Raw genomic sequence first — 25,284 nt, forward strand, 5'->3', positions numbered from 1 at the left:
GCCGTCCCGGCCCACGGCAGTGCTGATGTGTGACACCCCACCAGCCACCCCGTCTGTCCTGTCGTCCGCCGCCTCCTCGGCCACAGCGAGATGCGCTCTCCTGCCTCTGCCTCCCCGCAGGGGCTCTCCAGGCCCCACCTGGCTGGCACCCCATGGGGTTTTCCTGCCCTGCCCTGCTCATGGCACAACTCTGCACCATGGGACGAGCCGCAGAGCACCCCACTTCAGCAGGGCACGTCCTGCATCGTGTGGGGCTCAAGTGCCCCATGGGATGTGCAGCAGAGAGCTCAGAGTACCATCAGGGTCCCTTCCCAGAGCTGTGCCGGCCTTGGGGTGCCCTGAGGATGTTCACTGGCTCTGGCACCCTCCCCGCACCACCAAGGAGGACCTGGAGAAGGGAGGGGGTACGGAGATGAAACATGCAGCCATGACCCTGACACCCTTTGGTGACAGTCACCGAGACCATGGTGACTGTCACTGAAGTACCCTGGGCCAGAAGCTGCCAAGTCCCCAGCTGGTGCCATCGAGCATCTGTCCCCCTGTCCAACCCCAGGGAACACGTCCACCCCACGGCTGGACCTAGGGGCTGAAAAACACCCAAGTGCCAGGCTCTGACCACCCGTGAGTGCGAATATTTGGGACCAGAGAAGCATGTGCAAACCCCCGCGCAGCACGGAGCCACCCACGCAGCCCACGCAGCCCATACAGCATGTCCCGGCCCCTGCAGAACATCCTTCCTGCCTGTTCATCATGTGTGAAGGCTACGTGCAGAAGCTGGACTCTCAGCTGCTGATGAAGGCAGCACCACGCTGCTCTGGTGGGGTCTTTTGGCCATCGTGGTACCCAGGACCTGCAGAGCCCTTGTCCCACGGGGCTGTGTGGGGCAGAGCACCTCTGGGGCAGGGCGATGCACCAGGCTCTGGTGCTGGCGTGGGGGAAGCAGAGGGGAGGCACCTGGGAGGGCTGGCAAAGTACGAGCTGGAGAGGTCTGACTGCTCCATAAACTGGAGATGGATGTGGGTGCCAAGGCAGCCCTGGCAGGGGAGCGGCTGGGCTCAGGCTGGCATGCCTGTGGCTCCTGTGAGCTCCCAGCAGCCGATGCTGGCAGGAGCCGCTCGGAGCAGGAGCAGGGCACACAGGGCCCAAACCACCATGCGGGTCCCACCAGCCTCAAGCTCTCAGCTGAGCGCTGGTGGATATCATCTCAAAGCACCTGGACCTGTCAGGGTGCCCACAAAAGCACAAGCCTCCTGCACACACCTTCCTCTGTGCTTTTGCTGGGGACCACCTGTCCATCACTAATTGATGCCACTGGGCTCATGCACAGCCATGTGGGCAACCCAGCAAGCCTCTGGGGTATGCGCAGCCATGGCACCGGGCATCCCACAGCTCCACCCTGATGGAGAGGCTTAGGGACTTCCCTCCAGCATCAGTTTGTCCAGGCAACAGCCTTAGCCCCACCCTGAGGGCCAAGGCCATGCCAGGGATGCCCTGTACTGGTCTTTGGAAATGCAAGCCCACCTGCCCGGTGCATCAGCTGCCACCACACACGTTACCCAGGTGCCCGGGACCGGCTCAGATGTGGGACCTGCAGGCAGGGTAGGAGCAGATGACATTGCTAGAACTGGCAAACTGCAGCCTGGAGATGCCTGGCCCCGCAGAGGATCCAAACCCAGCTCAGACCTGGTCCTTCCCATCACCTGTCCCAGATCAGTGGCGGATTCAAGAGCAAAGGACCCATCTAAGCCGCCCTTCCACCCCTGCACCTCCCTCTTGGTGAGGGAGGGCAGGAGAGGTCATGCCAGAGGTCTGTGTGCTCCGGGTGGCCGGCCGAGCCCCTGCCTCGGGGACGCGCATCCCCCCAGCCTCCCCGTTGAAGGGTGATGGGGACACCCCACCGCAGCCGTTGCACTGAGCTGGCCCGGCCCCAGCTCCAGGGTCCCAGCAGGACAGGGCGATGCGTCCGATGCAGCCAGCACAGCCAGGGCACAGCCAGACCCCCTGTCCCCAGGCAGGGGACAAGGACAGCACCCCAAGGAACTGCACCACGGCAGCAGGACAGCACGTGCCCCACTGGGAGCCCTCCAATGCCAGGCCACGTGCTGGGACAAAGTCCAGCCTCAGCACTGGCATCGGGCATAGGGAAGCTCCAACCTGCCGTAACCTGCTGCCACCCCTTGCGGCGGTCCCCACCGTCCTGCCATGCATCCTCAGGGGACAGCTTGGGTCCTCCGATGTTGGCACCGGGTCCAGTCCAAACCCCGGCTGGCCAGCACTGGGTCCAAGCCAGCCCAAAGCTGCCGTGACGCGGGGCGCGGAGCGAAGCTGTTTGCACAGCTGTGCGTGACACAGCGGAGCGAGCCAGTCCCGGGAAGGCGATGTTTGGAAAAGCGCTGGCTAATTTGGGACTGGATCGGTGCCGGCCAAGGCTCAGGGAAGGCACGACCCCGCTGCAGCCTGGAGGGGCTGAGCGAGGGCAGCAGAGCTGGGGCGGGGGATGCTGGCGGCGTACCCTGCCTCCGGTCTATCTTGTAAATGAAGGTCAGGCTCTAATTAGTGGTGGAAACCACGTTGGGAGTGCGAAGGCCGTTACTAGAGGCCCGGCCACAAAGCTGTCAGGTGCTCGCCGCAGTGCCAGGGAAGGAGGTGCAGAGCTCGGGGGCAGGATTGGACCCGTGCCGGCAGCTGCAGAGGGGACAAAACGCTGTGTGCGGTGGCAGGAGCTGTCGCCGGGCTGCAGCCCCCCGCGGACCCCGCCCAGGAGCCGTCCGTGTGTCCTCGGCGTGGGTGGGAAGAGCCCTCCTCCCGTGGGTCTGACCCCTCGCTGCCCGCCCCGGCCCCACGCGTCCCCCCTGCCGCCCCCGAGGGATGCTCCGAGGGTGTCACCGCCGGTGACACCGGGCTGCTGCTCGCCGGGAGCCAGCGCGGCGGCCGGGGCTGAGCCCGCCGGGGTGCCGGGGGTCCCGGCGGGACGGGGCCGTGCCAGGCCGGCGGTGGCCGAGCGCGGGCGGAGGGCTCCCTCTCGAGGCCCCCGGCCAGCACTGCCCGGCCGAGGGGCAGAGCCAGCCCCCACGCGTGACCGGGGGCAGGTCCCCACGGGGCTCCCGGATCCCGAGGTGAAGCGGCCGTGACCGGGGTGGTGGCCAGGAGGACGCGGGGACAAGGGAGAAGCACCAGCAAGCTGCCAAGCTGCCGAGCAGGAGGTGACGAGGGCCACCAGCACGGCCTCGGGGCAGCCACCGGCTCCTTCAGAGCACCCTCATTTTCTTTCCGTCATTGATTAGCGGCTGGATTTGTCTGCTTTGCTCCTGGAAAAAGGCAGAAGCCAAGTGGCGGGTCACAACAGTTGAGGGTGGTCCCACAAGCCAGACCTTGTCCCACATCCTCCACTATGAACACCACAGGTTGGTCTAGCAGAAGACAAGCGTCACTCCCAACGCAGCAGACGCTCACCAAGCAACGAGCGTGTGACCTCCCATGGAGAGCACCTCCAGCTGGGGACCTTTCTCCCCAAGAGCTAACGAACGTCTCTCATTAATCAGCTGGATGTGGTACATGACAAATGCTGGGCACCTATATCAAGGAAGAAGGCATCTTACCACCTCCTTGTGCATCGTGCTGGCACTCAGTGACATTTCTTGTCCTGCTTCCCGTGAGTAAACTTGACATAGCCAAGATGTTCTACCTCCTTCACAGCCACGCTCCAGTCTCTGTCCCCAGGCTCTGCCTGCTGCTACGCACCTTGTCCATGGGCAGAATGACCGCCCCATGGGAGTGGTTGGGCAGCTGGCGACGTGGGCACGTCAGGACATGAAGGACCTGCCCTGGGTGGGTGCCCCCTTCCCCGGGGGCTGGGAGAGCTGCTCAGCATTGGGATGTCACCTTTGCAGGTGGTGGGACAGCATGGGTTCAGGTGGTGGCAGAGGAGCACGGTCAGCATTGGGTGATGGGTCCGAGTGGCAGGAGAAGATGTGGGTGCAGACATGGAGGTGACATCCTGAGCGCAGCGTCAGGGCCGTGTGGGGCTGGGACGAGGGGCCGGGCAGGAGGCGACCTGTCCAGGGAGCAGTCACGGTTCCTGGGACATGCGAGGGAGGACTGACCCCTACAAGTGACAGAGCAGCAGATCTTCAGCAGCAGCGGGGTGGGACGGGGCAGGAGGACACTGCAGGGAGAGAGCGGTGGCCCTGGGGCACTTGGTTCCAGCCCACCCAGGCCACTTGGTGTCACCCCCCCGGGGCACTTGATGTCACCATCCCTGGATACTTGGTCACCCCACCAGGACACTTGGTGTCACCCCCCTAGCACACTTGGTCACCCTCCCGGGGCACTTGGTGCCACCCCTTCGGGACATCGCGTGGCCTCTTGGGGCACTTGGTCGTCCCCCCCGAGGCACCTGGTCACACCCGGCCCACTTGGGCCTTCCCCCCCGCCCCCGGCGCACTTGGTCGCGCCCAGCCCGCCCTTCCCCGTAACGGAGCGGGACGGAGGCGGGGCCGGCGCGGGCCCGACGACCAATGGGGCGCTGGGGGCCGTACCCGAGGCGAGTGCACGGAGCCAATAGAGCGCGGGGGGCGTATCCGGAGAGGGGGGGCGGGGCGCGGAGCCAACGGGACGCTGGGGGCCGCGTCCGGGGCGGGGCCGCGGAGCCAATGGGGCGCTGGGGTTGTGTCCGGGGCGGGGCCGCGGAGCCAATGGGGCGCTACGGGGCGGGGCCGGGGCGGGGGCGCGGCGCGGCGGGGGATGCGGCTGCCGGCGGGGGTGCGGGAGCGGGTGGCGGCGGTGCACGGCGGGGCGGCGCTGCCCGAGCGCCTGCGGCTGTACGACGGCTGGGCCGCCCGCTACGAGCAGGTTCCGGCGCCGGGGGGGCCGGGGGGACCGGGGCCGTTCCGCTCCGCTCCGCTCCCCGGCGCCGCTGACCGCCGTGTCCCCGCAGGATGTGGCGGCGCTGGAGTACCGGGCACCGCACCTGGCCGCCGCTTCGCTCGCCTTCGCCTTCCCCGCGCCGCCCGCCGGAGCGCGGCTGCTCGACGTGGCCTGCGGCACCGGGCTCGTAGCACGGGAGGTACCGGGCGGGACGGGGGACGGGGCGGGGGGGGGGGGGGGGAGCGGAGCTAACGGTGCCGTCTGTCCCCGTCTGTCCCCGCAGCTCCACCGCCGCGGCTTCCGCTGCCTGCACGGCGTGGACGGCAGCGCGGGGATGCTGGAGCAGGCGCGGAGCACCGGCCTCTACCGGCAGCTGCGGCCGTGCGTCCTGGGCCGGGAGCCCCTGCCCGCGCCCGCAGGTAACGGGCCGGCACCGGGGGGCGATGCTGCCCCGGAGGGTCCCCCCCGGTGATGCCACGCGTGTCCCCGCAGAGCACTACGACGCCGTGACGCTGGTGGGGGCCCTGGGCGAGGGGCAGGTGCCGAGCGCGGCCGTGCCGGAGCTGCTGCGGGTCACCAAGCCGGGTGAGGGGCGTCCCCCGCCGTCCCCTCCCCCTGGGGCCCCCGGGGTGGCAGGACGGGGACAGCGGGTCCCGGCGGACGTGGGTCCCCGGCTGGGCGCTGGCCCCGTGGCACTTGTCCCTGCTGCCAGGTACAGGCAGGGACGTGCAACGGCACCCGGGTCCCTGGCCCTGCCTGCCGGCCGGGCTCGGGCAGGAGGCGGCGGCGGTGGCACTGCTGATGCGTGGCAGCCTGTGCTCAGCTGTGACGGCCTGCCCGTCCCCTGCCCGTCCCCTGCCCGTCCCCTGCCCGTCCCCTGCCCATGGCCTGCCCATCCCCTGCCCATGGCCTGCCCATGGCCTGCCCATGGCCTGCCCGTCCCCTGCCCGTCCCCTGCCCATGGCCTGCCCGTCCCCTGCCCGCTGGCCTGCCCATGGCCTGCCCGTCCCCTGCCCGTCCCCTGCCCGCTGGCCTGCCCATGGCCTGCCCGTCCCCTGCCCGTCCCCTGCCCGCTGGCCTGCCCGTCCCCTGCCCGCTGGCCTGCCCGCTGGCCTGCCCATGGCCTGCCCATCCCCTGCCCGCTGGCCTGCCCATGGCCTGCCCGCTGGCCTGCCCGTCCCCTGCCCATGGCCTGCCCGTCCCCTGCCCATGGCCTGCCCGTCCCCTGCCCGCTGGCCTCCTGGCCTGCCTGCCCGCTGGATGACGCCCAGCAGGGTCTCACTTGCCCCCCCCTTTCCGAGGAGATGCCATCCCCAGCGGGGGACACCCGACGTCGGCGTCACCCGTCCCCTCTCCTGGCAGGAGGCTTCCTCTGCCTGACGACGAGGAGCAACCCCTCGAACCTGCGGTACAAGGCGGAGCTGGAGGCAGCGCTGGAGAGGCTGGAGAGGCAGGGAGCCTGGCAGAGGGTGCTGGCCCAGGAGGTGGAGCGCTGGGAGAGGGCCACCTCCGAGGAGGAGAGCACCCAGGGCACCGGCTACATCTCCGGGGTGGTCTACGTCTATCGGAAATGCCCCGTGCCCCCACTCCAGGAGAGCTGAGAGCCGACTCGGCTCTGGAGGGGGTGACCACTTGGCCCCTTGTAAAACCCAGCCCAGCGACCCCCTCCCGGAGCAGGGCGGCTGCTGGGAGGTGACAGCATTATTGGGGAGCATCCCCGTTCCCTTCCCCGGCTCCTTCCCCCCGAGGCCTGGGCCCTGGGGACCTTGGCTGCTCCTCGGTGTGGGGAGGGTCTCCTGGTTTCACCGGAGTCTCCTGGGAACCAGCTGTAGCTCTGACATTTGGGTGCTGTCCCCGACACTTCTGTCTTCGGCATGACATCTCGCAGACCCACCTGGCTGTTCAGAGCCATCTCCTGTCCAGGATGTCTTCTCCCCACCATGCCCACCTCTCAGCCCTCATGGTCAGAATCTGGATCCTTCTTCCTTTTCCCCACCCCAGACCCCCATGATCTTTACCTGGGGGCTGTTGGAGGTGGGTCCCCATCGCCACATCCTATGGTTCTCCCTCCTTATCCTCCCCAGGAGCCCTCCCAAGTGGCCATGGTCAAAATCTAGATCCATTTTTGTCTTCCCCACCCCAGACCCCCATGGTAAAGACCCTGGGGACGAGGGGACTGTTGGAGGTGGGTCCCCATTGCCACATCCTGCAGTCCCCCATCCTCGTCCTCCCCAGGAGTTAACCCAGCTGGACCCTGAGGTGCAGGAGACCCCCACATCCAAACCAGGAGCAGCTGTGCCAACATGACACCCAGCCAGAGGAGCTTTCCAAGCACCACATCGGCTTTTCATCCCGCAACATCTGTTAAGTCTCTCATTTTCCTACAGCTTTGTAGTTAATGGTCTGGGTGGGAAATGAAGCTGGAAGGGACTTCAGGAGCCGGTGGCCACTCCCCACCCAGGAGCCTCCCGGCATCCCCTGCCCAGCCTGTTCCCCAAGCCCCTTGCCACACTGCCTCTGCTCTTCCTCCTCCACTGCTCCCTTGGGAAATTTTTTACCCAAATCTCTTGCTGGGATATTTCCTTTTTTCCTTTTATCTTCCCCCAGACCTGTTCCTGCTCATCCTGTTCTGTGGCCCTGGGGAATGAGTTGCTTCCTTCCCCTCAGGAGCTCTTCCCCGGCGGGAGGTGGTGGCTGTGTCTGTCCCGTCCCCACCCAGGGTATCCCACATCTCCCACACTCGCCCTCCCCGTGGCCATTGTCACCCCTCCACATTGCCCCCCCTCCTCCCCCCCCAGGTCTTGGGGTCCCTGCGCCCATCGTGGGTATCTGCCCCACTCCCCTCTCCCTCATTGGTCCCCAGCATCGTTCCCTGGGCAGTTGGGGGTCATGGCTGTCCCCATCCCTGCACTTGGCTGTTGAATAAACCCCGTGCCTCCGCTGCCTGCCTGCCATGCGTTGTTCCTGGAGCAGTGGGGCTGCGACCCTCTGGGGTGGGCGGGGGAGGGCAGCCAGGAGCCGGGGAGGGGGGATTTGACCCTTCTCTGGGGTCCCCTCCCAGCCCCTGGGGGCTCAAAGGACCGAGCTCTGGGAGCCTGGTGTCCCCCCATGCCTCTCTTGGCTCTCAGCACCCTCTCCCTGCCTCAGTTTCCCTGCTGGGGGATGTGCAGGGACCACCCTGGCTGGCTACTGCTGCATCCTCATGGGGACATGGGGACATGCCAGGCGCTGGGGCAGCAGCCCCCGAGCTGGCAGAAGGCTGGCAGGGCGTAACACCCATAGGACACGTCACCATCCTCCCCCCACCGCGCCGCTTTGCAATGAGCCGAGGCAGCTTCGGTGGCACCAAGATGTTTATAGTCCATGCGAGCGCAGCCCCAGCGCACCGGGGAAGGGCACACGTGGGAGGACCGTGCCGGGGGTGCAGCCAGCGTGGGGACGGGCAGGAGGAGGCAGCGCGTGGGCGGGGGGGTGGCGTGTGGAAGCAGGATGGGGACGGTGGCGCTCTCCCTTGGGCTGGCACCCGGGCGTAGTGGGTCACACATAGTCTTTCATAGGGTAGCCCATCGGGCTGCAGGTTTTCACCGCTCTGTACTTCTTGGGGTAAGGGTCCTGCTGGGACGGGGGTCCCGAGCAGCACAGGATGCCCCCACCAAAAAGCTGGAGGGCACTGGAGGCCCAGCCGATGTAGAGGGCAGCCCCCAGCTCTCTCTTGAGGGCCTCAGGCACCATAGGGTTGTAGAAGTTGCTGACAATGCTGTTAGCAGACCAGGAGACGGGGATGAGCAGCATGATGCTGGCCAGGACGAAGATGGCACCTGCCACAATGGAGATCCTGGTCTTGGTGCTCTTGTCATCCACGCAGCGGGTGCAGTCCGCACCCGAGATGGCGGTGAGGAAGGCAAAGAAGGCCACGAAGATGGAGGTGACCACCAAGGCGCGAGCCGCTTGCAGGTCGGAGGTGAGCTCCAGCAGGGAGTCGTAGACTTTGCACTGCATCTGCCCCGTGCTTTCGTACACGCAGTTCATCCACAGCCCTTCCCAGAAGACCTGGGCCACCACGATGTTGGAGCCGATGAAGGCTGTCACCTTCCACATGGGCAGCGCACAGGTGAGGATGGAGCCCAGCCAGCCCAGCACAGCCAGCATCAGCCCACTCAGCTGCATCGTCATCGTCGCCATTGACAGCACCTGCGGGGACAGGGCACAGCCATCATGGACACGGCCCCGAGCCAGGGGGCTTTCTGAGGAGCAAGGACTTCATGCTGGGTGTGTCCTGTTCCCCATCTGGGTGGGAACGGCTGCAGACCAGCATGGGGACATGTCTGGCATGGGGCGTTGCTGCAGGTCAACACGGGGACACGTGTGGCACTGAGCACCCAGGTCCCGAGGAGGCCGAGGTGCAGGACCCCCCATGTGTCATGTTAGCCTCTACAATGTCCCCACGGCACAGGGCAGTCCTCTGCCATCGCCCCATCCCAGCTGGGCCATGCGCATGGCAAGTGTTAGGGAGGGGACAGCTTTTGGGGAGCAGGATGAGGGGCTCGCTGTGCCCATCCCAGCATGCTCCAAAGCACAGACACCCCCCCCACGCTCACCCCACGTCCTGCCGTGGCAGCCACCCCACAGCGCCCACCCCATGTCCCGCTCCATTGCTGGTGCTTCAGCCTCCCTGCCCTCTCTGGCCACGAGCATCGCGCCGGGGGGCACGGGCAGGCGAGGCAGCCCCCGCCCTCACCGCGGCACTGTCTGCTCCCCGTTCAAGGGCAGGTTTTGCTTTGTCCTTGGCAGCCGCGCTGCCGTGCCCTTTGGACCCGGGATTTCCTCTCTGGGGTGCTGGAAATGGGTCAGAGCTCAGGTCTGCCTCCGATCCCGGCTGCGGTGCTCAGCACTTTCAGCGATACCCGCTCTCCCTTCGCACCAGGAGCAGCACCGAGAGGGCAAACCCTGGCGAGGGGCTACGGAGCCTGGGGTGACTGCAGGCATCACCCGTGTAAGGGGGCGGCCGGTACAGGGGGACACGCCGGATACACCGACGGCTCCACCGCTGTCACACATGGCCGCTGTGGTCCCGGGCTCAGCCCAAATCACTGCTCAGCCCCATGCAGAGCAGGAACCCCGTACCGCCATGGGGCAGAGTGCACCCATGGGTGCTTGCACCCCCACTTGGCAGCTGGGACCAGCTGAGTTTTTATGAGCCCTGAGCGGCAGCGGAGTATCGGCTGTGCCCGGCACACCCTGCGGCACTTGCAGAAGGTTTTGCCATGGTTTATCCGGTCCCGGTTTCGGTTTCTCCGGCCCCTCCTCCCCCATTGCGTCCCTACTCCTTCCCCAGCACCCTTCATCCCTTGGCATCCTGACGGATGCCAGGTACTGGGACTTTGCCTCCCCTGGTCCACAGAAGCCCCTTGGGGCCAAAAATAAAGCCCGTCTCTCCCAGAGAAAGGGAGACCAGCCTCACAGGAGGTCAAGGAGCCAGGACGATGGGAAGCCATCCCAGGGACCCTTTCCCAGCCAGTGGAACCTGGACCCAAAACAGGGCGCAAGACTGCCCACAGAGGGGACGAGCGGTGGCCCCACAGATCCTGGCAGGGATGCCCACCGGTACATCGCACTCACATTTCCACCCGGCCACCAGCACCATGGGGCCGCGGGAGCGTTTTCCAACATTCCTGCTCCCAACAAAGGGATGGGGGAGCTGGGAGCTCTCAAGCCCCCAGGCCCAGATGAGACAGCCTCACGTTTGCCAGGCAGCCAGCATCACACCTCATCCCCACGCACCCCGAGGCACAAGGGAAGGACGTTCCCAAGCTGGTGTAGCTCCGGCTGCACCCCGGTGCAGCTCGCCGTGCCGGAAGCGAGATAGGCAAAACACCCAGCGTTGCCCATGCCGGCCCCCGGGTGCTCCCAGCCGGGGCTGTTGGGTGACCCTGGGGCCAGCACGCCCTGACCCACCCTCGCCAGCGCCTGTCACATTCTTCCTGCTCAGGTGGGAAGATTGTGCCTGGGCAGGCACGGGGCAGCCCCCATGCCGCGTCTGGTGCCGCCGAGGCATCGTGCCACGGGGGCAACCGTTGTCAGCCCCTGGGGAGCAGGGGCCCGGGGTGGCCCGGGGAGGGGAGCGGTGGGTGATGCCAGGGCTGGAGCGGGGGTCAGGGGGCAGCTGGGATCACGGGAGGCTCTGGAGAACAGATCTGGGGGACCTCAGGGGGACGGGGGTCTGCGGCACAGGAGCACCGGGCTGTCCCGCCACTGAGGCGGGTGTTGGAGAGGGTAAAGAAAACGAAGCACAGCAGGGTCTGAGCAGCTGCCATTTAATGTGGGAGGGCTGCGACGTGGGGACGGACGGTAGCACAGCCGGGGGGGCACTGCGAGCCACCCCCTCCTGCCCCCGGCCCAGGGACCCTGCTCAGGGGATGCCGAGGGGGTCCATGGGGCTGGGTGCACCCCACGGGACGGGGTCGGGTCCGGGAGTCACCCCCTCCGTGCGGGTGCACAGCCCCGCTCTGCTGCCACCTCCCCAACCGGTTTTCCCAGCCCGGCCGCTGCCTTCCCACTCCCAGGATAATGATGCCCCTGCCCCGGGGAGCTGCCACGAGAAATCACACGTCTGTGCAGCCGCTCCGAGCCCCGAAAGTAGGTCACAGTCAAAATTCAGGGTACAGGCAGGCGAGAGCCCCCGCCACCCCTCAAGACCCTGCTGGGATTTGCAGAGCCACCACGTCCCCATGACTGCGTCCCCATGACCGCATGGGACAGGTTTCCTGTCCCCACCGGCACCGCCGCCCACCCTCAAGGGACGCGTCCTGGGGGGGTTTTACGGGGCAAGAGCCCTGTGCCACCCGTGGGACGGGGCCCCGGGAGCACTGGGAGCTGTGTCACCGCGTGGCACACCCCGGTACCGGGAGCCAGGAGATGCTCCGGGCAGGAGGGAAGCGGGTGGTGTCTCAGAGAAGATGCCGTGGCTGGGTGCTCCAGGGGGAGCGGGACCCCTGCCGGGGGGGCAGGCAGGACAGGATCTCCCTGTTCCCCATCTCATCCGAGATTAAAGAACCCGCTTCAATCCCCTGGTGAACAAAGGCAGCTCTGTCTGCCCTCCCTCGCACCGCCCTGGCACCCGGCCCTCCCCGCTCCGGCGTCCAGCCAGCCCCCAGCCCGGATGGGGGGGTTCCATGGGCCAGGGGCACCCCAGGAGGTCCCAGCTCCCCGGTGAGGCTGGGGGGGTCCAGGCAGGTGCAGCAGCTCCTAGACGTAGTTGCTTGCTGGCAGCGAGCGAGCGGCCATGAACTTGGCGGAGTAGGGCTTCTCGCCCCGGGGGGGGCAGGTGCAGCAGAGGATCCCCCCCCCCAGCAGCAGGAGCGCGGAGGCCGCCCAGCCCACGTAGAGGGACGACCCCAGGTCCCGCTTCTGGGATTCGGTGACCAACGGGTTGTAGAAGTCCCGGATGATGGTGTTGGCCGACCAAGAGACGGGGATGAGCATGAGCACGCCAGCGACGATGAAAATGACACCGGAGAGGATCATGACCTTGGCTTTGGCGGTGTCGTCCTCCACGCAGTTGGTGCATTTGCCGCCAGCGACAGCGAGCAGAGTGCCCAGGATGGCCAAGATGATGGCCACCACCACCATGGCGCGGGCGGCTTGCAGGTCCTGCGGCAGGGCCAGCATGGAGTCGTAGACCTTGCACTGCATCTGCCCCGTGCTCTGCACCACGCAGTTCATCCACAGCCCTTCCCAGACGATCTGGACCACCACGATGTTGCTGCCGAGAAAGGCCGTCTCCCGCCACATGGGCAACGCACAGCAGAGGATGGAGGCCAACCAGCCGATGACGGAGAGGGCAATGCCCAGTACCTGCAGCCCCATGGAGGCCATCGCTCGCTGCCTGCACCCCTGCCCGCCTCCCGCAGCGCAGTGCCGGCTGCCGGGACCATGGCAGGCGTTATATGCCTTTGCTGAGGGAGGAGCGCCGGCCGCCGCCGTCCTGCCGCCGGCACCGGACAGAGGGGTAAAACCAGTTTCCCGGGATTCCTCCACTTGCATTTCTCCCTGCAGCGATGACACTTAATATCCCGGCTGCTCCCACGGAGGAGGACACAGGGGACCGGGATCAGGCCACCCAGGCGCGGGAGTGTGTCCACTGCTGCCTGTGGGCAGGCAGGAGATGCCCAGGGCAGCCTCCGGGGCTCAGCCTGGGATGCTGAAGGGGAAGAGTCGGTACCCAGGCATCAGGATGTCTCTGCCGTCGATGCCAGCACCTCCTGCTCCATCACCTTGATGGGGTCCCTCCATGGTTTCATGCCTCAGTTTCCCCCCAGCTCGTGGGGCGGCTGTTCCGGCAGCAGTCCAGCCTCTGGCCCCCTGCGGCCCTGTACCAGGGGAGCAGCATGCTGTCCCTGCCCCGCTGCCGGGCTCCATGCCCAGCAGGACACAAGCGGCTCTTGTTTGTTCCTTGGCGTCGGTACCAGCTCTTCCCAGCCTTCCATCAGGCCTCGGGCGGGAGCTGTCACCGCCCAGACCCACAAACCGGTTGGAGCGGCTGCCGGCTCCCTGTGGAGGAGAGACAGTGCTGCCCGGGGCAAGGGTGGGGCAGACCCCAAAACCCACCCCACCTTGTGCTCCACTGCCAAGCCAGCGCTCACACAGCATGTCCCAGCCCTGCCGACGTCCCGCTGCCTGCGCTGCCTGCGCTGCCGGGCAGGTTCGGTGGGTCGGGGCTGTGGGGGGCTGAGGTGGCCTCGAGGTGTCCCAGTGCCGCCGCTGCCCCCGTGGGGACCAGGGTGCCAGGCGCAGGCAGGGCAGCGGGGCCAGCGGGGCCACGTCGCGCTGGCAGCGTTTTGGCACAGCTGGCCGTACCCGCTGGCCAGGCTGTGCCGATACCAATGCCGATGCCGATACTGATGCCGATGCTTTGGGTGCTGCTTGACCTCTCCTCCTTTAATCCACAAGCCCCCCGCACACATCCCCTCCCCGCTCCCTCCGTAGTCCCTCCAGCATCCGCACAGGCGCAGCACAAGGCCAGACAGACCGCAAGGACAGACAGACGGACATTGCACTGTTCCCCCACCCCAGCTTAATCCCAGGCCTCTGGAAAAGATAACAGGGCCTGAGATAATCTTAGTTTTTTTCAGACACTGGGGTTACCGATACGATCCAATCACTTGTGCTACTCTTTCGGCACGATGGGCTCTAGAGCCGTCGCTGCCCACACCGGGACGTCCCCGGGCAGCGCGCCCTGACCCAGTGGGATGGGCCGTGAGGATGCCAGCGGCGCCTGGGCTGGGGATGCCGGTGCCCGGCGCGGCAGGAGCAGGCAGGGCAGAGCCCAGGCACTCGGGGACTCGGGTCTTGCTGCGGACCCTGACCCACGGGGACAAGACAGGGTCCTGCCTGCCTGACCTATGCCAGAGGAGCCACCCAGATGCCCAGCCACGCTGGGATGCTCTGTCTGTCTGTCTGTCTGTCCTGCTGGAGTGCCCACATTGCTCGCATACCAGTGTGCCCACCCCAGGGCCGGAGCCTCGTGGTCAAGGGCTCCCTTTAATCTGTGGGGCTCCAGAGCATCCCCGTCGGGGCCGGACTCTGCCTGAGGCTGAGCGTGGCTTTCACGTCCCAGCCGGCTGCTGTAACCACCAAATTATTTGGGGCTGGAGAGAGGCACGCGCCCACGTGTGTGTGCACCTTGCATGGGCTGTGTCCCCACAGGCACGTGGGGACATGCCTCCAGCTGGGGACAAATGGCAAGGTGGGGACAGGGACTCCTCCATGCATGAAGCATCAAACGCCCGAGCCGCTCACGCTCCCCCTTGGAGCCAGAGCAGGCGCCAGCACGGCCCTCCGACAGCCAATTACTGTAATTAAAGCTGGAACGTGACATATATTCAAACTGGTGGCTGCCACTCAGAAACAGCCCCTGTGCCCTTCCCCACGTCCCTCAGCAGCGCACTGACGGCCCGCAGAGCCAGCCCCATGTCCCCGGCACTGCTGGCCAGCAGGACATATGGACACGGGCTCGGCAGCGAGCGGAGGAGCAACCGCTGACCCTTGGGACAGCACCCTGTCCCCAACGCGCGCTCAGCCAGAGGATGCTGGTGCAGTACGGGTGGGACTGCGGCACTGCCGAGCACCTCAGCACGTGCCATTCGGGGCCATCACCCCATGGATGCCAGCCCCACAGCCCCATCCCAGTCGCCCACAGCCAGGTGCATCCCACAGGACCTCAGCCCTGGCTTTGTCCCTCTGCCACCAGTAAAGGGACATGGCGCAGGGACATGCCGTGATGGGACCACAGCCCACCTGCTCAGCAGGGAGCTCCTCCACCCCAAAATGGGGTGCTCGCCCCATCCCGAGCCTTCACCACCCAGCACCTGCCCCAGCACCCAGCTGGGTGTGGGTCCCCTGCCCTGAATCCATTGGGATTTCCAGGACGGGGGGAACTGAGCTCCCATCCCTGCCCTGACAGCACACCAACGGGGTCGGCGAGGGCAGAGCTCCTGTCCCGGCACACCGGCCACCAGCCCTTCGTGGCTCAGGAAACACCCTCTGCCGATCATCCCTGCTTCATCAGGATGGGGACGTGCCACAGCCCCACAGCCGGGCAGCGAGGCCATCCCCGGGCGGGGAGGCGGCATTAAAGCCGGTGTCACCGCGATGCCGGCCACTGCCAGGTGCACGGAGGAGGCTGCGCCGCCCTGACCTTGCACAGGGCAGAGGACACCCCACGGGGAGAGGGCTCAGGCCATGAACCCTCCACCAAAGGGCTCGGGGACATCCCCACCCGGGACACGGGTGACATTCCCACCTCACGCACACACCCAGCGCTGCTGACCCCAGCGCCCCTCATCCCCCTGCGCCCGTGCACGAACTCGCCGCCCCGGCTACCTCAAGGTCCTGAAAAGGCGGGCGAGACTTGCCAGCAAGTGGTGATCTGCCGGGATCTCCGGCTTCACATCCACCAAGCGACGCACGGCTGCCAGCCCTCCCGCTCAGCCGGCACGGAGCTGGGCAGCCTCTCCCTGCCGGTGACCGGGGATTAGTTACTGGCAGGCCGGAGACTGAATGTTCCCAAAAAAAGTCCTTGCCCAACATAAACCCCCCCCGACCAGCTCCAATATGCAGAGTCAGGTTGTTTTCCGCTATGGGAAAGCAAAGTCTTATCGGCTCGGCAGGAGAGGAGCCGTGCGCAGGGAGCTGCAGGGTCCCCGGGGGGACGCAGCCGCCGTGCAGCAAGAGCTGCTGCGAGAAACGGCACCTTAGGCTTGAAGTCGCTCCGAAAATAAAAGCCCTGCCCAATTTGCTGAGCAACAAGTGGCGCTGAACGGGGAAAATATGCTCAAGTGCTACTGAGGTGGTTGTCGAAGGGATGGGGGAGATGACAGCCACGGCTCAGGAAGGGGGATGCGAGCGGTGCAATGGAGGGTCCCCCCACGGGCAATGCTTGGAGGAAGCGGAATGCTGCGGCAAAGCCCCGGGGAAGCCGATCTGAAGCCGTCGGGGTGGGGATGCCCCGGCCATGCTGAGATTTTGGGCGACCCGGCATCCCCCGGGCGAGCTGCCAGCCCCCTGCCAGGTCCCACCGGACCGTGCCCCCCGCCACCCCCAGCTCCCCGTGTGCCGGCCGGGCGCCGGCGCTGCCGGCAGCTCCATCCCCGCCCCGCCGGCAGACAGAGCTACCATTGATGCTCGGAGCCGCCTTACCTGCTCTCCGCCGCCGCCGAAGGGGCTTCAACAATGGGCTGCCTGTGTGCCCTGGCCGGGGCAGAGCCAGCAGCCCCGCGCCTGAAATATAAGCAGCCGAGGCAGCATTTACCGCCCCGGCCCAGCTCCCCCGGGGGGGGGAACGCGCCGTCACTCCCGAAACCGCAGGGGAGCGGGAACACCCCAAACCCTGTGCCGGCTGCCGGCCGCACGTGAGCGGGACGCGGCCCTGCGGCACCTGAGGCAGTTTCTGCTGTCACCTCCTGCTCACCCCCGGGGTGCCGGGTACCTGGTGGGGACGGGGGGATGCCTGCGGTGGGTGTCCCCCCCGCCAGCGCAGGTGTCCTTCCTGCAGCGCGGGTCACCAAACCGGCGATGCTCCCACGACCTTTGGGGTCTGACCTTCGTCCAGGGTCACCATGTCACGGGGGGGCAAACCTGTCCCCATGTCACCGGTGGCTCCATGCGGCCACCCCGCCTTGTCCCCATCCCGGGGGACCTGCTGCGGGTGATACTCCCCATCCCTTCCCAGCTGCGGGGGCAGAGCAGAGGGGCTTCACCAGGGTGGGGGACGCAGCAGCAGGAGGGATGGGGATGCTCCCAGGACCCCTGGAGGGATGCTGGCCCCACTCGGCTGTTTTCAGTAAACACCGGCAAGCCGGTTTGCTCGCCACAAGAATGCATCCTGAAGCATGCGGCAGCGGCCGGCACCCCGAAACCCCGGTGATTTGCCCCTTCCTCCATCGTGAGTCAGGCGGTGGCGGCTGCCCCAGGCCGGCACGGCCCCACACACAGCCTGTACTTTGGACAATTTGGGATGATGAAGTGGGGACGCGGCGCGTGGGGCTCTGATTGCAGGGTCAGGGGCTGCGGTGCTTCGCCTGCCCCGTCCCACCCCATCCCTGCCCCAGCAGCCCCTACCCCAGGGGTATCCCCGCTGCCCCATACACCCGCCTGGGGTATCCCCCTCTTTCCCTCCCCAACATCCCTACGCAGGGGTATCCCCCCCTACCCCACACCCCTGCCTGGGGTATCCCCATTGCCCCACACATCCGCATGGGGTACCCCCCCTGCCCCACACCCCTACCTGGGGTACCCCCCTGCCCCATGCCCCTGCATGGAGTATCCCCATTGCCCCACACCCCTGCCTGTGGTATAACCCTGCCCCTACCCCTGCCCCACAGCCCTGCCTGGGGTACCCCCCTGCCCCACAGCCCCTGCAGCCCTCTGTGTCTGTGCGGCTGTGGGTGCACGTGCCGGTGTATCTGCAGGCATGTGTGCGCCGTGGGGTGCGCGTGTGTGCACCTGTACCGCCGTCATGTGCCTGTTCACCTGTGCCTGTGTACTTGTGTCTGTCTGTCTGTCTGCGTGTGCAGCTGCGTGTCTGAGTGTCCCTGCCGGCAGAGGGTGTGTGTGGATGTGTGGGTGTGTGTGCCTCTGTGCGCCTGTGCGCACCCGCACCCTGGGACCGCTGGCACAGCCCTGCCTGACGTGTGTGCTGCCAGCACCCCTGCCTGCGGACCTGGGGGGCCCTCGGCCAGCCTGGACCCTGCTCTGTTTGGGGGTGGCAGTGTAATGCCAGCAGCACCCCGGCAGGCATGGTCCTGTACCCGCCATCACCTGCCGGCAGCACTGGCATCGAGGGCACCCCAAGGTGCCCCCGAGGGCCAGGGCCCCCAGCACCCCCCAGCGACACGGCCACAAAGCCCTGGGGTGCTGCTTGCATGGGCTTCCCCTCAGCAGCACATCGGGGGTCACCCCTGGGTACCCCCACAGCCACTAACCCTGGCTGGCTGTGGGGGGCTTGGGGTGCCCTTGGGGCGGTGATCAGGGTACAATGGGGTGGCAGAAGCCCACCTGGCCAGATACAGGATATTTTTGGGATGCCATGGGTTGGCAGAGGCTACCCTGGCTGGATAGAGGGTATCGGAGTGTCGCAGGGTGGTGACGGTCAGATACAGGGTGCTGCAAGGGGCTGGAGGCCAACCCAGATGGATACGGGGTGCTGGGGTGACACGGGGTGACACCAGCTGGCCCAGCCAAATATGGGGTGTTGGGGTGCTGTGGGCTGGCAGAGGCTGGCCCCACTGGCTATGGGAGTTCAGGGTGCTGCAGGGCAGCGGAAGCTGACCCAGCCAGATATGGGGTTTCGGGGTGCTGTGGGGCATCTGAAGCCATCCCCCCAGCTATGGGGTGTCAGGGTGCTGCAGGGTACAGCCAGGCAGACGTGGGGCTCCCCCCATCGCAGACCTCGGGTGCCTGAGCAGGGAGGGCTCCCTCTGCGGCGCCGGCTGCCAGCATCCCGCTGCGCTCTTGAGTAGTTAATAAGTTGTAGGGGAGATTTCGGCACAGGCAGGGAACAGGCAGGAGCAAGCCCGTGTCTGGCGGGGGCCAGCAACCACATTCCTGGGGGGGGGCTGGAAATGCCAGCGTGGCCACTGGCATGCAAGTCTGGGGGGACGGTTGATGGGGGATACACATGCACCCCACAGCCATGGGGCTGCCGCTGCCCGGTCTGAGCGTGACTGCTGGCAGCCTGCCTGCACCTGCCTTGGTTTTTTTCCCTTCACTGGCTGCCCGCTCGGGTTCATGGGGTGACGCTGCCGGGGCAGTTACGTGCGTTATCTGCTTCCTTCAAGGCCAAAATATTTGAGCAGAATAAGTAAAGATATTTATCATCTGGTCAGGGTATCCCTGCCGGCGCTCCCCGCCTGGCAGGGTGGGAGCAGGAGGAGGCCGAGTAGGGGGTCCCCCCCTGCCCAGCCCCTCCTGCTCCCACCCTGCCAAGCAGGGAGCACCCATGTGTCCCCTGGGTGCTGGAGCAACAAGCATCACAGCACAGCAAAGGGGTTGCACTTTGCACAGCGATGCAAAGGTGCCCGGCATTCGCCGAACCCCGGTTAAACGTGAGCACTGATAAGACGCTCCAGAAATAAACCAAACCCTGACCCACTGGCACCTCCGGGGGGAATGGTGAAGCCGAGGGATTTCCAGGTGCCCAAGGGGATTCAGTGGGTCTGAATGAGCATGGTGGCCATGCTTCCCGGTACCCATTGCCCCGAAACCAAGGGGATGGCCGTGGCAGGTGGCGTCTCTCCCCCTCCCGCCCTTCTCCGGTAACCCAGCGCCATCTCTGCAAACAAAGGGGAGGGTGTGGGACGCGGGTGACGGTGACGGAGGAGCGTCCAGCAGCGAAACCCCACCCCGGGCGGGCGCTTGAGCTGGCCCCGCCAGCCCTTATAAGCGCAGGTGCACCCAGGTGTAAGCCGATCCCCCAAGGGCTGCAAGCGGCGACGGGTGACGGTGACGGTTCCGGTCCGTGGGTTCTTCTCCGCCATCGCCTGGAGCGCGGCAGCGAACCAGCCACCATGTCGATGGGGTTGGAGATCGGCGGGGTGGCCTTGTCGGTGCTGGGTTGGTTGTGCAGCATCATCTGTTGTGCGTTGCCCATGTGGAGGGTGACGGCCTTCATCGGCAACAACATCGTGACGGCCCAGATCATCTGGGAAGGGCTGTGGATGAACTGCGTGGTGCAGAGCACGGGGCAGATGCAGTGCAAGGTCTACGACTCCATGCTGGCCCTGCCGCAGGACCTGCAAGCCGCCCGCGCCCTCCTGGTGGTGGCCATCGTCTTGGCTGTCCTGGGTTTACTGGTGGCCATCGTGGGCGCCCAGTGCACCCGCTGCGTGGAGGATGAGAGCACCAAAGCCAAGATCACCATCGTCTCCGGCGTCATCTTCCTCCTCTCCGGCGTCATGACCCTCATCCCCGTCTCCTGGTCGGCCAACACCATCATCCGGGATTTCTACAACCCGCTGGTGCTCGACGCGCAGAAGCGGGAGCTGGGCACCTCGCTCTACGTGGGCTGGGCGGCCTCCGCCCTCCTGCTGCTGGGGGGGGCCCTGCTCTGCTGCTCCTGCCCCCCCAAAGACGACAGGTACCCCACCGGCAAGGTGGCCTACTCTGCCCCGCGCTCTGCCGTCACCAGCTACGACAAGAGGAACTATGTCTGAGCCCCCCCCCCGGGACCCCCTGGCACCCCCCGACATCCCACTCCCCACCCCCCACCCCGGGACCCTCATCACCCTCCACGGGAACCGGGGACGGCGGCACCAGCGCGGGGGGGGCGCGAAGGAGGGGACGGGGACGGCCGCAGGGTCAGGGCCGGGCTGTGTAAATAGAGACAGTTTCGGTTAAACAAGAGGCGGTTTCGGGTCGGCGGGAGAAGCGGCGCCCGGCGTGCCCCTGCCCGCGCCCATGGGACAGGACGGGGACGGGGATGGGGACGGTGCCCCCCCGGTGTCCCCCCACCACCATCGCCGCTGGCCGGGCACCGTCTGTCCCTGTTACGCGTGGTCTGTACCGGTTACATCATTTGTCAATAAATGTGTCCTGTTTTGGTAGCCCGAGTATCCTTGGACCGGCGGGGGGGGGGGGGCGGGGGGGACAGGATCCCACCGGGTACGGGGAGGGGGGCCAGGGCTACAGCCCCGGCAGGTAGCCACCCCACACCCTCCGCTACGGCAGCACCCCGGCGTCACCGGATTTGGGGACGGGGGTCTCACCCCGCAGCCCCTCTTCCCCCCCCCCCGGGGGTCCCTGCTCGGGGAGGGCCGGTCGCCCCCCCGCCCGTTCGGGGCAGCGCTCCGGCAGCTGGCGGGGTGGGAGGCAGCGGAGCAGCCGCTGCAATGCGGCCACGGCACTCCCTGCCCGCCCGGTCAAAGTCTGGCTCCGCGGAGGGGAACGCGGGGCGCTCCCCCCTGGGCAGCGGCTGGGGCGAGGCCGCCTTGCACAACCGCTCCCACCGCCTCGGCCCGGCCCGGCCCGGCCCGGCCCGGCATGGCCCGGCCCGGCATGGCCCGGCCCGGCATGGCAGCCGCCTTCCCCGCCACGCTCCAGCGGGCAGGGACAAAGGGGGAAGGAGCCGCTGCAGGTGCACGGCCAGATCCCGCGCTGCCCGGGGCCGAGCAGGCAGCGGGGCCCAGCAAGCTCCCCGGCTGCCTGCAACCTGCCCTGGGCTGCCTGTCCCGCTGCCCGCTCGGGGGCTTGGAGCAGCTTTCGGGAAAACGCTGCCCACGGGCAGGCGGGAGCGGGAGGTTTTGTTGGCCTCGGCCTCGGCTGCACCTGCAGGCAGGAGCAGGCAGGAGCAGGCAGGCGGAGCCTGCCTGGCCCCCAGCGCTTTGTCCCTGCGGAGCCCCCGCTGCCCCGCTCGCCGGCAGGTGGCCTGCCCGGCTCCAGCTCCCCCGGGCCCCACCTCGCCCCGCTCCCCGGCACGCCTGGCTGCCCGCTCGCCGCAGGCAGCGGCGATAACGATCGGCAGCGCATCGGCAGGGCGGTCCTGCCCGGCTCTGCCCGGCCCGGGGCCCTGCTCGGCACCGGCCGGGGGCCCGGGGGCGGCGGAGGGGGACCCGGCTCCGTCTCCCCGCCGACAGGCAGGCGCAGGCAGAACGCGACGCCCAGAACTGGGAGGATCGCCCTCCCGCCGCCAGGGGGCGCCCGCCGCCGGCAGCGGGGCGGGGCGGGGCGGGGCCGCCCGCCGCACTGCGTCACGGCCCGCGCGCCGCCGCCGCCGCCGCCGCCATCATGCTCCGCCGGCTGCCACGCGCCCGCCCCCCCGCCCCGCCAGGGCGGCTGCGCCCCCGCCCGCCACCCGCCACTGCCCGCTCCGTGGTGACGTAAGGGCCCGGCCGCGCGCGGGGCGGGGGCGGCGGGAGGGGTCCCGAGAGGAGGGGCGGGGCCGTTACCGGGGTTGGGCCCCGCCCCCACGGCGCTAACCCCTCCCCCGTGCCATGGTAGCCCCCCCCCCCGGGGGGGGCTGGGCTCGCGTCTCGCCGGCCCCGCCCCCGCACGGCCCGTGCTTGCCTCGTCCCGCCCCCTGGCCGTGGCCCCGCCCCCAGCCCCTCGCCCCACCGCCACCCCGACCTCCTCCTTGCCAGCGGGGCAGCCCTTGGCCCCGCCCCCCGGACTGGCCCCGCCCCCCTCCCCAACGCCCCTGCCCCCGGCCACGCCCCCGACGACCCTCTCCCGGCAGAGCCGTGCCGCTGGCCCACGTGGAGGTGGGGGGCCGCGGGGACCGGCCGCCCCTGGTGCTGCTCCACGGGCTCTTCGGCAGCCGCGGCAACTTCCAGACGGTGGCCAAGGCGCTGGTGCGCCGCGGCAGCGGCAAGGTGAGGCCCCGGGTGGGGGGCGGCCGCAGCGCCCCAAGGAGGGGGTCACGGGCCGGTGGTGCCGGGCCTGGGGTGACACGGTGCCCCTGCCCAGGCAGGTGCTGACGCTGGACGCCCGGAACCACGGCGGCAGCCCCCACAGCCCGCTGATGACCTACGAAGCGATGAGCCTGGATGTGCAGCACCTCCTGGCCCGCCTGGGCATCACCAAGTGCATCCTCCTGGGACACAGCATGGGGGGCAAGACGGCCATGATGCTGGCCTTGCAGCGGGTCGGCAGGCGCAGGGCTCCCGGGGCTGGTGGGGGGAGCGGGCTCGGGGGGGCTCCTCGAGCGGGAGGCTGTAGGAAGGGGGGTGGCACTTGTGGGGGCTGTTCACCGGTGCCAGCCTTGCCCACAGCCCCGCAGGGGGTGGCTCTTCTCCATCACGGTCGGGGCTGCTGTCCCGCTCAGAGCTGTAAGCCGGGCTGTGGGAGCAGGAGCAAGTCCCTGTCTGCCAGCCCATGCTCTGCCCTGTCCCTCCGGCACTGATTTGCAAGGGGGCTTGGAGATCTCCCATGCCAAGACACACGGACTTGGGGAAGGGCACATGGAGCTCTCTGCTGAGGCAGGAGGGAGCTAAAAGCCTCCAGGGAGCCTGACTGGGAGCAGAGCCCTGTGCTGGGGAGATCTCAGCTGGTACCCGTCTGCCCTGCTTGTGTCCCCAGCCAGATCTCGTGGAGCGCCTCATCTCTGTGGACATTAGTCCCGTCTCAACTGCACCCGTCTCCGAATTCTCTGCCTACGTCTCTGCCATGAAGTCAGTGAAGATTCCGGATGGCCTGTCCCGCTCTGCAGCCCGCCAGCTCGCTGATGATCAGCTGCGTCCAGTGGTCCAGGTAGGAAATCCCGCTCCTTGGATGGGGTTTCTGCTCCCAGCCTGTCCTGGGACCGGAGCACAGGGCTTTAGGGCCACAGTGCCAGCGGGACTCTTTCCACCCTGGCTCACTCGCTGCTGGAGGACATCTCACCGGGCCTGCAGGGGTGATGGGGGATGTGACAGCATGGGAGACAGGCAGAAGGGGGTGAAGGGGAGGATGGAGGGTGCCAGGACCTCTTGAAGGCCTGTTGCTCTAACTGAAGAGTGTACGATCCCCTTCTGTGGCAGCTTCCACAGCTGAGACAGTTCCTCCTCACCAACCTGGTGGAGGTAGAGGGCCGCTACGTCTGGCGGGTAAACCTGGAGGCTATTTCCCACCACTTGGCAGATATCATGAACTTCCCTGTCTTCCACAAGCCGTATCCTGGCCCTGCACTCTTCTTGGGAGGATCCAACTCGCCCTATATCAGGTGGGACGGAGAGAAGCGGTTCAAAGTCTGTGGTTTGACCCCTTGTGCTCTTCTGCGGCTGTCCAGGGTGGGGTGGGAGGAAGCCCCCGAGATGGGGAAGGTCCTGGAGCAAGCTCTGTGCCTCCAGCAGCTGGTGACACCAACATGCTGGAGAGTGAGGGAGAACCTGGGGGCAGCCCCAGGCTTTCCCAGCAGGGAAGGGGACATGGTCAGACCTGGGATCCCCCTCTGCCTGGGCAGGGGGAGGGAAGGCACCTGGGTGGACCTCTGACCATGCTTCCCATGGCGTGTTCCCTTGTCCTGCAGCTCCAAAGACTACCCGGAGATCCAGCGCCTCTTTCCCAAGGCGGATGTCCAGCACATCGAAGGTGCAGGCCACATAGTCCATCAGGATAAATTTGAAGAATTCATCACTGCTGTCCTCAATTTCCTGCCACCACCATAGCGCTGGGGACCAGGGTTTCTGCAAGCACCGTGTGGGACCTGAGGAGCTCCGGGCAGTGACGTGGGGCTCTGTGAGAAGGGGCTTGGCCTGGACCAGCTGCCCACTTTGCAGTCCGATCCTGCCTGCAAGGCCTTCTCCCACCCCGGGTCACCTGTAGCCGGAGCAGAGAGGCACTTCCATCCCGCTGAGCCCTCCTGCGACCTTGCAGGGACATGGGGTGGCACCGGCCCAGGACACTGCCCTTCCTGCACAGCCTGTCCTGCCTGCGCTGGAGTGTCTCAGATGCTGGGAGGGGGCAGGAGATCCCACTCGTTTTCCTGCTGCCAGACCACCTGGTTGTGGATCTGGCTGTAACTTCACAGAATGCGCAATAAAGCTGAATCCATGCCAAGGCAGAAAATGGTTTGGATGTGGCTGTGGAGGACAGGGAGGGTGGTGGTGGGCACAGCAAGGGGCTCTTGCTTACCAGTGGGGATGCTGGTGGGAGGTGACAACTGGGTTGGGCCCGTGACGCACCGAGCTGTGGGAACAGTGCACGTAAGACATAGGTTTGAGGATCTTTCTTGGCTCCTAGGGGGAATTGTGTCCTTCCTCCACCTCAGGGGCAGTGGGAGGATCGGGGAGTGGGGGAAGCTGCCTCCTGAGTTAAAGAGATGCTGCGAGCCTGCAAGGCGGAGGCATGGAAATCCCCCTGGAGTGCGTCTGCCCAGCCTGCCCCAAAGGCAGGCGTCCCCTCCTCCTTGAGCTCCCTCCGATTTCTCACCTCCTGCCTACTCAGCGT

General features: G+C 67.1%; 5 protein-coding genes across 8 annotated transcripts; 3 read left to right on the top strand and 2 right to left on the bottom strand.

The window, feature by feature from the left end:
* The first annotated feature begins 4,731 nt into the window (after positions 1-4,731).
* On the top strand, positions 4,732-7,801 carry METTL27 (methyltransferase like 27). Its single transcript, XM_075517752.1, has 5 exons — positions 4,732-4,851; positions 4,937-5,065; positions 5,150-5,285; positions 5,359-5,451; positions 6,229-7,801. The coding sequence occupies exons 1-5, from the start codon at positions 4,744-4,746 to the stop codon at positions 6,465-6,467; spliced, it is 705 nt and encodes a 234-aa protein (XP_075373867.1). The 5' UTR covers positions 4,732-4,743; the 3' UTR covers positions 6,468-7,801.
* Positions 7,802-8,403: 602 nt separating this feature from the next.
* LOC142417320 (claudin-4-like) lies at positions 8,404-9,048 on the bottom strand. Its single transcript, XM_075517882.1, has one exon. It carries the CDS (start codon positions 9,046-9,048, stop codon positions 8,404-8,406), a length of 645 nt encoding a protein of 214 aa, XP_075373997.1.
* Positions 9,049-12,111: 3,063 nt separating this feature from the next.
* Positions 12,112-12,741, bottom strand: LOC142417318 (claudin-4-like). The gene has a single exon (XM_075517878.1). The coding sequence runs from the start codon at positions 12,739-12,741 to the stop codon at positions 12,112-12,114; it is 630 nt and encodes a 209-aa protein (XP_075373993.1).
* A 7,190-nt stretch (positions 12,742-19,931) lies between these two features.
* Positions 19,932-20,576, top strand: CLDN3 (claudin 3). Its single transcript, XM_075517846.1, has one exon. The coding sequence runs from the start codon at positions 19,932-19,934 to the stop codon at positions 20,574-20,576; it is 645 nt and encodes a 214-aa protein (XP_075373961.1).
* Positions 20,577-22,110: 1,534 nt separating this feature from the next.
* Positions 22,111-24,896, top strand: ABHD11 (abhydrolase domain containing 11). 4 transcript variants are annotated; one of them, XM_075518132.1, is made up of 6 exons: positions 22,128-22,238; positions 22,595-22,730; positions 22,829-23,002; positions 23,437-23,607; positions 23,877-24,058; positions 24,365-24,896. In XM_075518132.1, exons 1-6 carry the CDS (start codon positions 22,147-22,149, stop codon positions 24,501-24,503), a joined length of 894 nt encoding a protein of 297 aa, XP_075374247.1. In that variant the 5' UTR covers positions 22,128-22,146; the 3' UTR covers positions 24,504-24,896. The 4 variants fall into 4 exon arrangements, with proteins under 4 accessions (XP_075374246.1, XP_075374245.1, XP_075374248.1 ...); XM_075518131.1 differs by having other exon boundaries at positions 22,111-22,730; positions 22,825-23,002; positions 23,441-23,607; XM_075518130.1 differs by having other exon boundaries at positions 22,113-22,730.
* The last annotated feature ends 388 nt before the right edge of the window (positions 24,897-25,284 follow it).

This window comes from Mycteria americana, chromosome 15 (assembly GCF_035582795.1).
Source record: "Mycteria americana isolate JAX WOST 10 ecotype Jacksonville Zoo and Gardens chromosome 15, USCA_MyAme_1.0, whole genome shotgun sequence".
Taxonomy (NCBI): Eukaryota; Metazoa; Chordata; class Aves; order Ciconiiformes; family Ciconiidae; genus Mycteria; species Mycteria americana.